The sequence below is a fragment of the Accipiter gentilis genome, chromosome 9 (assembly GCF_929443795.1).
Source record: "Accipiter gentilis chromosome 9, bAccGen1.1, whole genome shotgun sequence".
Lineage (NCBI taxonomy): Eukaryota > Metazoa > Chordata > Aves > Accipitriformes > Accipitridae > Astur > Astur gentilis.
Window position 1 is genome coordinate 30,143,963 of NC_064888.1, and position 12,208 is coordinate 30,156,170.

The 12,208-nt window shown below is 44.3% G+C and overlaps 1 protein-coding gene across 5 annotated transcripts in view; it reads right to left on the reverse strand.

The window, feature by feature from the left end:
- The window catches only part of SH3PXD2A (SH3 and PX domains 2A), a 268,881-nt gene that overhangs the window by 63,345 nt on the left and 193,328 nt on the right, over positions 1-12,208 (reverse strand). For all 5 annotated transcript variants that reach the window (XM_049810140.1, XM_049810141.1, XM_049810139.1 and 2 more), the window contains one exon: positions 11,289-11,420. In XM_049810140.1, coding sequence (XP_049666097.1) covers positions 11,289-11,420 — 132 coding nt within the window. The remainder of the gene's footprint in view (positions 1-11,288; positions 11,421-12,208) is intronic.

The window sequence follows — 12,208 nt, forward strand, 5'->3', positions numbered from 1 at the left end:
TTATTTGATTGCCAGGTTTTGTATGCAGTCACCTAGACTCCCTAAGAGCTATTGTCCTTTAAGAAGGATACATTTCACCTGCACATATGGTCACCATTTGAAAGTCAGCACAGTGCCTCAAGACCTGGACATCAAATCATGAAGGTGTTATCTTACACTCGTCAGACAGCGCAGACGTGTGCCTGCCAGCACTAGTCTAGCTAGTCAAGCTGCTGCTAATCATGAAAAAGCAACAACTTACTTTCTCTTTTATCCAAATATCAAACCAGTCTGGGATTCTTAAGCAAACATATGGCAGCTGTATTAATATAGAAGCAAAGTGAAGCTAGGTCTGTGGCATGATTGCACCCAGCATTGCCCTTACCCTCCAACCACTGGGAGATATGCTTGCATTAAAGCCCATCCCACCAGCACGCTTACCAGAAAGGGTGTGCGCACGCGATGGGAGAGAGGAAAAGATCAGCAGGAGGCAGTTCTGTGAACAGAATTAAAACAACTTTTCAAGCTAGGGCTTTCCAGCATGCACTTGCATTGCAGGGGAGAAATAGGAGATACGGACTCAAGCAAGGTCTGGGAAATACTTCACATTATCACCAAGTTGAAGTTTGACCATGTTGCCAGCATAACTGCAGTCCAGTTTCTTTTGAAATAAAGTGATGTCCCATTGCATGTGAAACTTTCAGATGAAGTCACACAGTATCAAGATACAAAAAAAACAAACCGGCCAATAAAAATAGTAAGAAGCCAGCCAGTAAAAGAGAGATCCAAGAGAGCCCATCTCATCCCTTGCATCTTCCAGAACTGCTTCAGTTAATCCAACCATGAGCCAACATCTTTCTACCACAAAAATAATTGAAGTCTCCATCAAGAATGCTGGAAAGTCTCATGTCCCAGCCCAAGGGGTGGATGGGAAGAGCCGACATACACCCCTCTGTCAAGCCACCCCCTAAATCTGATTGTATTATGAAACTCCTAAGAAAGACAATTACCTCTATTGGTTTTGTTTGATCTGAAGATGGACAAGAAATTGGTTTGTGGGGAAACTGAACTCTTTTTAACATGAAAACCAAAAGTAACGAGTTATGCTACTAGTCGTAACTGAAACGCGTCTGCTAATGATTACAGCTTCCATTTTACTGCCAAAGTATTATTAGAACTGCTTATTTGCTGTGCAGCTTGGGGAAAAAAAAAATCTCTTCCATCCTTTATTAATCTTGTCCTCATCTGACACAACAAAAATGCACCATCAGTCTTTTGCTTACTTGGGAAAATGGGCCTGAAAGTCACCACAAGAGCCAAAGTCTTTGTGTACAATTGCTTGCTTGATTAACTAGAACAAAGGGCAGAAGACGTCAGTCACTATGCATTAAGTTTAGTATTTTCGGGGCTTATTTAAAGCCATTTCAATGACTTGCTTTCTTAAAAGAAACTTTGACATAACAAAAACCTATGAAAACAATGCTTTTTTATTTATTTTTTTTTTTAAAGGCAGTCACATCCCAAGGAACATAGCCCACAAGGTACCTACAAGACTCATTGGAAGGCCTCAGTAATATCCTTGTATTTTCTTGGCCTCAGGTAGTTTCTTGCTGCAGTGCTGAGCTGGTGACCTATTTGGCTGATATAGGAAACCCAATCATTAGAAAGTTTATGTATTCTAATACGAAAAGCAGATTTTCCTTGGAAACATTTTCTTGGGGCAGGTTTCAGGGTCTTGAAACTGGCAGTGACTGCATAAACAGAGGAGGTAATGAGTAAAGCCTCCAACCAGGGATGCTGTGTAAAATTTTTTCCTTTCCAGCCTGCCATCCTGGGCTCAAAACAGGGTATGCAGTGGAAACAGAGAGAATTTAACTATCTGCCTGAGTATAAAGTCTCAGCACAGCAGGATTAGATGAGAAGGGAAAGAGGAGGGAACTTGCAGTCAGCTGGAAATTTCAGAATTGAAGTTTTCAGGGGCCTCAGAGAGTCTACTTACTATTCAGGAGTTGTACAGCAAACTTAAAGGTAGTATTTCTTGCTATCTTGGCTTCTCCGCACTTACTGATGTGCCCCATTCCTCTGAGGCTAAGTTGCCTTTATAGACAACTAAGTCTTCAAGTCTGTGGTTTCAGTGGTCACATCCCACTCTCTCCCCAGCAACCAGACTAACAGGGCAGTCTCAGAAGTCCTGAGCAGACTTCATGCCCACAGCTACCAAACATTAAGTCCAGACAGGCTTTTTCCCTCTCCTGCTCCTAGAGTGGGGCTTAAGGGTCTCACCTCCATGGATATGGGGAAGACAGAACAGCTGCAGATAACAAACAATCTTTGCAAGGGTTGACTTTGACCTTTTCCCCACTTTGAACTACACTTCTTGTGGTTTGGAAACAAGAAAAGTCTCCGTGCATGCTGACCTGGCACCCTTGTGGGACCTCTTTCACTCCTGCATGTGTGACGGCTTTCTTGCTCTGCTGGGTCTTGCAAGGCAGGGGAATTCCTCTCCCTGGGCTCCCATTCCCATTTCTTGAGAGATTAGAGAACTGTAGAACTAAACAGGTAGTATTTTGTTCCACATCAAGCCAGGTGGAGGGAAGTTTAAAAGGGAACCTGTTTACTTCAGTGGGATGCTTAGAGGACAGGAGATGGGAGAAAAACACAGCCCTGGAGATGCATATTTAATGTATCTGGAGACTTCCTATTCACAGCAATAACCCTTCCCGCAGCTTAGAGAAATTTGAGGGTGGGGGAGAGTTGTCCCACAAAGACATGACATCAGCTAAAGAAAAGGCAAACAAATGCAGAAGTCAAAGTGGTTGGACTTCAGATGTCTCCATAAAAAGGGGGGAAAACCCCCCAATTCCACATAACTGAACTATCCCTGTCAGAACAGCAGTTGGCCAAGATTAAGTCAAACAATGGGAATGGGACTGAAAAAATGAATGTAAGCCACACACTATAGCCCAAAGCATTTGAGAAAATATGCTCTATAGGGATGATTTCAAATTGGAAGTTCAGTCTTACTGTGTCTCTATCTCGAGCCATGTTCCTTTAAAACAATTTAAAAGCAAACACTACATAGAGGGGATCTGATAGGTACTATTAAAGAGGAGAATGCTTTAGAAGAGTATGACCCCATGACATCTCTTATGTCCCTATTACTTGTTAATCATTCTTTTCCCTCTAGGAGAGAATGAGATGAGGCAGCATTGCTTGGAAAATAGTAATTCATTTCTTACTACACTGAAAGCTTCCATGATGAACCTGACAGAACAAGACTACTAGTTAACTTTAGCAAGGCTTTATGAATGCACCAAAGGTCACTTTAGTAAGACATTCAGCTGTTCCCAACTCAAGTGGGACTCAAATAATACAAGCCACCAATCAACTCCTTCATCCCAACAAGCAAAACATCCCTACTAGCAGTGCTCCAGAGCAGTTTGGAGATGTCCCAGGAAAGCTTCAGCAGAATTAGGCATTGCAAAGGGCATAGTGTTACCAGACAGCCATATTTCAAGTGTTCATAATGAGCTTGTCACCAAGAAGTCAAAGCAAGCATACACTGCGATTCAAAGTTGGGCAAAAGAAAACCAAGCAAGGATGTCTATGAAATGCAGAAGGGCTTCCCAGAAGAGATGGAAATGTCACAGCACAATTAAAGGGACAATCTCTCCTTATCACAGGCCTGGAACGAGTATTCCCAGCAGAAAAGCAGGAGCCTGCCTCAATCCCTTTGCCCAGTCACAAAACCACAGGTATTTTGGAGGTGGCAATGGAGAACAATGTAATTTTCCACAGTGACGGAGGACAACTACAAACACCAGAGCAGTAACAACCCTGCTTTGATTCCAGTATAGTTACCTTCCCAGCTCTTAAACACAGAAATAAACGTCACTTGCCATGCAAGTTACTAAGTGGGAGAGAGGAAAGGCATTTAGACATCACAAGACAGCAGCACGAATATTACAACGCATTCGTAATTCAAGTGTTTTGTTTTACGCAGCAACCTCCCAACCTCAGCTGAGACGATGGTGTGGTGATGCTTAAGCAATAGGCAGGTCTAGAAGTGTCAGTCTCAAATAGCTTATCATTCAAGCCTAAGCACAGGGCAGCTTTGAACTGCAGCTCAGAGGTAACAGCTTCAGAAATGTTACGGCACGCTTCCATTCTGGGCACAGTAAATCTAAGTTAAATTCTTGAAACTCAAATGAGAGCTTCAGCCATACCAACATCCTTTGCCTGCTGAAAGTTGCACAGTCAGAAGAAGAAAGCAGCCACCACCCCCTTACCCTTGCAGAGGCACACATTTAAAAATCCAATAAGATTAGAAAAAAGGCAAGAAAAAAAGGGGTCAGAAAAAAGCTTACAAAACAGAATCACCAGAGAGGTCAGGGTAGGCTGTCAAGGGCTGCTTCCAGCATAGTACAGCTGCTAAAGTCATTAGACAGTGTCACCCCACCCTTGGGCTCCCAGGGGCAAAAGCAGAGGAAGGAGGGCTCCTCCTCATCTCCTGCTGACCCGGCTGTTTCTGGTGTCAGTGTAAATTCTCTCCATCCATGCAACATTTTGCAAACAGGCCACTGGAAGAGGGAGTGCCTGTTTGAAGTGTTTGCAGGGTTGGTCAGGCCCTGTATTCCCAGAAAGGAGCTGATCTCCAGTGAGAACTTGGCTAGAGCAAGTCATCACATCCAGTTTTACCTCTCTGCTCTAAGCTTGTCTCAGGCTTCCCCTGGAGCCAGCACAGAGCCTGGACTAGTCTAAATGTTCCTGTTCATCCTATCAATACTCCATTGACCCCATTTCCATTGACTACTTTAAAACAAGGCACCCAGGCTCCCTCCATAGACACCAGCTTCCAGACAGCGAAAGTTTAAAACCCACCCTTTGCAAATAGACAAACGGGATGCTTTGCTTACACTGCTGCAAAACAAAGCGAGAACAACCAACCTTAGTCACTACCTCCAAAAAGCCTGAAGACAAAGATACTGCTGCAGTGAGACAAGCAAGTGCCATTGAGCACCTTTACCCTCACCACAGATGACTCTGAAACTCTGCCTGCACAGAGAAGCCCTTTTCCAGCCCCTAAGCTGCAGGCATTTGAAGGAGAAAAGCATCTCTGCTTTGCCAGCATTGTCCCTGTTTGGAGGGACTTATACAAACACTGTTTTTTAGGACATTAAACAACTGTCCAGTAACTCCTAGCCAAAAATTCCTAATCACCCACCCTGCCTTCTCAGATGGCCTGTGTTTGTCTGCTTTAGTACATACACTGGGCAGAAAACTGCAGCAGGACAGGAACTGATTCATAAGTGGATCAAGTATCCTCTACTGCAGGGCTGGTGACAGGCCCAGAAAGGCATGATGCACAGCAAGGCAGCACTACATTCAGAATAGGGCACTGAAGTCTACAGAACTTTGTTTTTGAAGAAGGGGTTTAGGGTGGTCTTTCCTTGAACTCAGCTCTGCTTGTTAGAGAATTACGAACACTGGTGCACAGAGGAGTAGGTGCACAAGCTATCCCAGGTATTTAGTGGTGGCCACTCACCTAAACCTGTCCTCTGGGATGAAGCCACCGGTGCTAGAGGAAAGGTGTGCGACTTACATAAGTGTTTGCTTTTCCTCCTCAAATTCCAGGCACAGCTCAAGGGCTAATGATCAGAAGGGGCTGCTGTATGAGGGAGTATTTACTTTTTATATCACGACCACGGTCTCTTACAAGGTTTAAAATTCAAATACACAGCCATGCTGTGAAGGAATGGAAATGCAGAAAACTGAAATAGCTTTCTCAGAGCAAACAGCAGGGCAGGGCTGGATGTACAACAGAAACCAAGTCCTGCATCACATCTGATGGACCACATTCTCTTGAAATGCTTTGTAAGGAAAGAGAGCTTTCCAGGGAAATCCAGCATGCACAATTGCACCTGAAATAAAGCATGATGTTGGCAATTAGGCGTACCATGTCTGGTAACACATCTGACCAGTGGATTTAAAGCTATTGTCAATTCATAAGCAAACATGGTAACTGCATCTTCAATTTGGTGTAGACCTACAACCACATTTTTGAAGCTTAGGAAACTGCTAGCTAGCTAACTTACCTGTTAGAATAAATGGATGTGTACTGGGTTTTGGCCGGCTTTTGCAAGAGAATACTAATGCTGAGAGACATCTGCTAGCAGTGCATACAGTGCCATGCTCCCCCCATGTACAAAGGAGGAATCATGAAGACAACATCCTAGAGAAAGGGGTAGAGCAGCAGAAAGCAGGTGCAAGACAGGAACAGTGGTCTTTAAAGAATTTAAAGCAAAAACCCCACCAACACTAAAGAAAGGGGACCAAAAATCAATGCTACTTGCAAAACCAGGCATGGCAGAGGGGATATAGGGATGAAAGATTGATCCACGAGTTGCAAAAAACCCATGTTTCTCTGTTTCTACCTGGAACACTTTAAGGGTGTACCTTTAGCCAAGATGCAGTAGTTAACCATGAAAGTAATCTTGGTCCAATCTGGTACCAAGTAAAACCACTCACTTAACCCTGGAAAGCAACACCTTCAAATCAAGGGTGCTGTGTTCCCCATGAAGAGGCAGAAGCCTAACTCAAAAAGCCCTCAATCTAAGAGGAGGGAGTTTGCAATAGGGAAGCCAGTACACCCCTAGGAGTCATTTCTCAAGAAAGCTGTGGTCTCTCCATGTCCCTCTCCTAGATCACAACTGCAGCACAAGTGAAACCAAATGGTGGAGCAGAGCACATTGCCAGACACACACTAGTCTCCTGACACTGTGCAGACAACCAGCAAGTCCCAAGACCCCTAAGCCAGGGCACCCAGATGAGCAGAGACCTTCCTTATGGTGATACTTCAGTGACATGTCCCACATCCCAGCTAAGGGGAGAAGAGCAGCCTCCCTTCCCAGAGATCTCTTTGGGTCCCAATAAAGTTACACTAGCCATAATAGCTTTGTTTTACGTATTGTGTGTAATACAATATTGGAAATTGGTCTGCAGTTATGTAATTGCAAAGGAAATGGCTATGATCCTTCTCAGCCCAGCTGAAAATGCCATCCCACCATGCCTCTGCTGCAGACATAGCTCCTGGGGGCCACAAGGGAAGAGCACCCATCCTGCCTGCGAGTAGAGCAGCAGCGGAGGCAGAGGTGCTTGGGAGTACGCTTATACTTCACCGCCTGTCAGGTTTTCCATTGCAAACACTGCCGCCACAGTTTATAGCTTGACCATTTCAAGCCACATCCACGCAAAACTTGGCAGACAGGGAGCTGCTCTGGCCCAGTCCCTCCCCCTTCTACCTTAAAGAAATCTCTGTCGGATTCCTGCTTTAAAGTCACAACATTTCTTTTCTGCAGCAGATATACGTTTTAAAATCATTCCACAAGGCTTTTTCAGTTAAGGTTTAAAAGAAGCCTAGGTACTTGACAGAAAAGACATGGGTCAACTATTCACATTGTTATTCTGAAACAGCTCAGAAATGTTTAGATAGTGTTGGACAGTGCAGGCTGGTTACACAGTGCCTTTAAACAAATCACAGTCACTTCTAGCAAGGAACACAAGCCCTGGAACTACAGCCTGTTCCCAGACACCATCTGTAGAGACTGTAAACCTCTTTTCTTCTCCTGATGCATGTGTGACCATTGCTACATGCAGATTTTCCTCCTCAGCTAAGGAAAAAAGAAAGAGATAAATACCCATCATATACATCAGGCACACTGTGGGTCTTCTGCTCATGCAACTAGAATTAAGGTTGAAGGACAATTTTTGTTGTTTTTTTTGTTGAGCCAAGATAGCCATTTGCTGCAAAAACCAAGTGTCGAAGTCTGAGAGCTGGTACATTACTAAATAATTTGTTCTGAAGTATAGAAATCCTACAGATTTCTTTTAGTCCAGCAAGGTGTGCTTCCATGGCAATTGTAGCAACAGTTGGGTGACAGCGACCCATGGGCTTCATAACCGAGATGAAGGGTTTCAAGAATTATTCACCACATATGCTACGCTGACCTTGCTTTTAAGTCATAATACTGAACAGAAGTCTCAACTTCAAATGATGTCCAAGTCATAACTTCCATTGGCACAATAATGAAGACAACCTTATCCAACTCTTACTGAAAAAGAAAACTAAGTACGGGACAAGGCTCTACCGAATGGGCTTGTGCGTATCTGCCTGCAAGATGCCTTAAATACCATCTGTGGGAAAAGTAACACTGAATAATACTATACAGTAAATGCAACACACTTACTTAACATGAAGTTAATGTAGCTTGATGATAACCAGGTAAGACTTCAATAAATCAGTCACCAGATTTTCCTTCCCTTCTACCTCTGCCCTATATACACTGGCCTTTGAAAGCAGAGCTTACTTCCTTTCGGGAGGGTACACAATTTGCAGGCAAACATCAGAGGAGACTGTGATGCTTGCTCAGGTTCTAGAAGTGTTCATAAGAAAAAACCCAGCAAGACATGAAACAGGCACCATTGTTCGGAAACTAGTTTTGAGCTTCCTTCTGTAAAAAGCATAGGGCCACTCGACCAGTAAAGAGAAGGTGTTTCTTCCCTACAAAGCCATGCAACAGAGCCAAGTTAAGGCTCTTCCCACTCCAGGAAACAAAAGAACCATTTAAATGTCCCTAGGCATTAGCAAACAACCCTATTCAGGCAAGGTTTTAAAATCAAGCAGTCACCTGTGCCTTTTCATGTCTAGCTTCCCCAAAGTACAGTTAAAAAAACCCCAAACCAGATGTGATATACGGATGTATACACACAAGGAAGTTTGAGATACTGGCCAGGCAGCCCATCCAATGCACGCTGTCCAGTCTGATGGGACTTCTCAGCCACACAGCTAACAAGCTACCTAGCCATACTTCCTTCCTTTCATTGAAGAAACTGTCCCTGCTGCAGGTGACATTCATAATACTTTACATCACCTTTGTCCATCTGGATCAGGAGAACAAGTTTAATTTATACAATTGCAGCTATAGTTTCACAACACTTCAGAAGCCAACATAACCATACAGTCAGATGAATTACTACATATGCATAGTCCAATAATCTTATTTTCTTGAAAAGTGTATCCCCATGTTCTTAGAAGTCATAACTGCATCTACTAGGCTTGCTTGCTTGCCTACACTGAAATTCAAACAATAACTCATGAGTTTTAAAAGCTGACACTTCAGAAACTTTTGCTAGTTTCATCACACGCCATTCATAGGTTCAGCTATAGCTGAAGAGACAAGAAGTCATAGTGTTAAATTCATTCCTGTGGTATCCCTAACCTAGGGGGGAGAAAGAGTGTATGTGTGGAGCCCCGTTCTTGGAACAACTAAAACATGATTTCCTTGCCAGAACAGTTTAGACAAGCATCCAAAGCAGATGATGCTCTCTCCATCACCAATCTGTGACTTAAGGGGTTTTTAAAATATATTTCTCTTATACATACATACACATATATATAAATATACAGGGCAAGTTCATAGCATGGAGTTCACAGCTTCAGACCTCCTTCCTTGTTTACATGGACATTAAGAAATCTGGCTGCTAAGCATCAGAATATGGTCTTAAGAATGGTAATCCAAATTCAAGGGTGTTTCCTAAGAAGAGCCACATTTCTAGACCCACTAATTAAATTCAAAGCCTGACACTCTCCATTTATATCTCCAAATCCTATATGGTTCAATACAATATGATGCGAACCATGCAAAGCAGAGGCCACACTAAAAGTAAACACAAAGGAACTGTACTTTGGAATTCATACACTTCTTGCATTATTTAACAGCCAAATTCCCTTGGCTCCATAAGCCATTATCTAAGACAGGGATATCATCGGATATGAATGTAAGTTGCCACAATAACCAGGCTTGTTCCGACAGCAGCAACACCTACTGTTGACAATGAGGAGCCATCAAGCTTGGAAGGGAGGATGCTTGTCCACTAGCCCAGACACAGTTTAAGAAGTTAAAGCATTTCCCCCCCCTTCAATCATAATGATTGCTTTAAAGTGGGGCAGATGAGCATTTTGACCTCTACTAGTTTTGCAAGTCATACAGTCAGTACCCAGGAGACAGGCATTTCTGTTCACACTAGCCAGTGCATTTCCACACACTATCCTTTTGGACACCACGCTAAATCACCAGCCAGAAACTAACTGCATTGCTTTGAGCCAAACAAGCATCAGGCTTTCATACAGCAGAGAAATTACCGCTCCATTAAAAGAACCAAAAAAAAAAAAATAATTACAACGTATGGTCAGCATTGTGAATAACATGACTCAGAGCTCTGGAAGATGGATTTGAGTCCCAGATCAGGGTGCTCTGGTTCCCCCAAGCTCTGGCATGTCCAGCACACACTCCAGAGCCAGGCAGTTGTGACAGCCCTGCACATGGAGCTACCACGACACGAGCTTTTGCTTGAACGACTCCAAATGCCAGCAGTTCCTCTGGATGAGGACACACAAGTCACGAGCGGGCTGGAAACTAGTCCTGGACAACAGCTCTGGATTAATACAGAGGGAGTGCTGGAGGGGAGGAGGGGGAGCTGCTGAAGACAGGCAGTTACTCAAACCAGCTGCTAACCTGCTCCAACCACGCACATGCACGCAGTCTCCTGCATTTGTTCAGCCTGACTGAAAGCTACCAGGCATCCAAGAGTTAACATACAAAAAAGACATCTATACAAACACTTGCCAGAAGTCTCATTTTCCAAGTGGAAGCTGGTTGTTCCACGGATGGCAGAAGGAATTTCATCTTGCTTTTACATGACAGCCTCTGCCTCCTTGCCTCAAAATTCCCCAATTAACACTCCTGCAAGAAGTTTTGAAACTGCATGGCCACGTATTTATCTACGCACACTCTCTCCCTTCCCTACTGAGCTGTGGGCCACGGGCTCAGTTGTCAAGCCAAGTTTCATCCCAAGCAATTTTTAAACACTCATCCTATAAATCCTCCAAAAAGGGAGTTAGTAATGGAAATGCTGACAGAGACTTGAAGAGACAGCAGGGCAACTATATCAGTCTACTATACATTAGCTTCATTAGCTGCAGATCCTTCTCTGCCTTCACCTTCATTTTCCATTAGTGTACTTTGGCTAATTAACGCACAAAACCTATGAAACATTCTTACAGTAGAAGGCAACATTTGGCCCCCAGCCCAAATCAACACTGAGAAACTTCAACATCCTCAGCCAGACATAGTAACTGTACCAGATGGAGCTAACGTACAGCTACAAGTAGTGATGAGGAAACCGAAAGAAGAGGAACACATGCAAAAATTGGACCATTGGAAGAGGGAAAAGCAGCAAACGTGTCTTACCGCTTTCGTTTTTCTCTATGACATCCACGACCTCTCCAGCCTGGAGGCTGATCTCAGAGTTCTCCTGCTTCTCATAGTTGGACACCACCACATATTGCTCCAGGATCATGGGTTCAGAGCTAGCATCAGCACCTGGGGAAGGGAAAAAGCAAGCCGTAAGCCAGCTTCCAGCCATGGCTCCTTGAGAGCGACCTCCGTCCATCCGATTCACGACAGGCCAACTTGTCACCAGAGCCAAGCGAATCAGCAAACAACCTTGGCTTGCAGCATATCCCCAAATGGCTGGCCATATAGAAACAGCCTCCTCTGGCCCACAACCCAGCAGCACAGAGGGACATCGGAGAGAAGAAAAAGAAAAAAGGGAGGAAAAAAATACGAAAAGAAGCTGAAAACAGTGAATTAGTTGCAAAGTTTCGTGATGGATTCTGAAAATAAACCTCTTCCCAACATGGTTTCCACAATCCTTGCTCCCATTCAAAGAGAAAAATCCTGGGCAGAAGCAGCATAAATCCACAGCTGAGCCATCCCCCCAGTAAACCCAAAGGAAAAAAAAAACAGCTCTCCCCTTGGCGGCTCAGCTCCTTCTCCACTCTAAAGGCTTGAGCTGAAAGTCAAGAGGGGGCTGTAGATGCCAATCATATTCGTCCGCACTGCAGCCCTTAAATAGAAACACATGAGCAGGATTGAAAGAGAGGGAGGTGGGGTGGAGGGAGAGAGGGGAGGGCGGGGAAGAGTGTTTACTTGAAACAGAAGAAGAAAAAAAAAGTTATAGCGCCAGATCCTTGCTCAAACACGGCCACCCCCCGCCTGCCCCCCGCCAGCTCCGCAGTTCCGCATTCCCCGCGGCAGAGCAGCCCCGAGCGGGACCAGGGCACAGCACGCGCCGGCTTCCCCCTCTCCATCGCCCTTCGGCGCCTTTT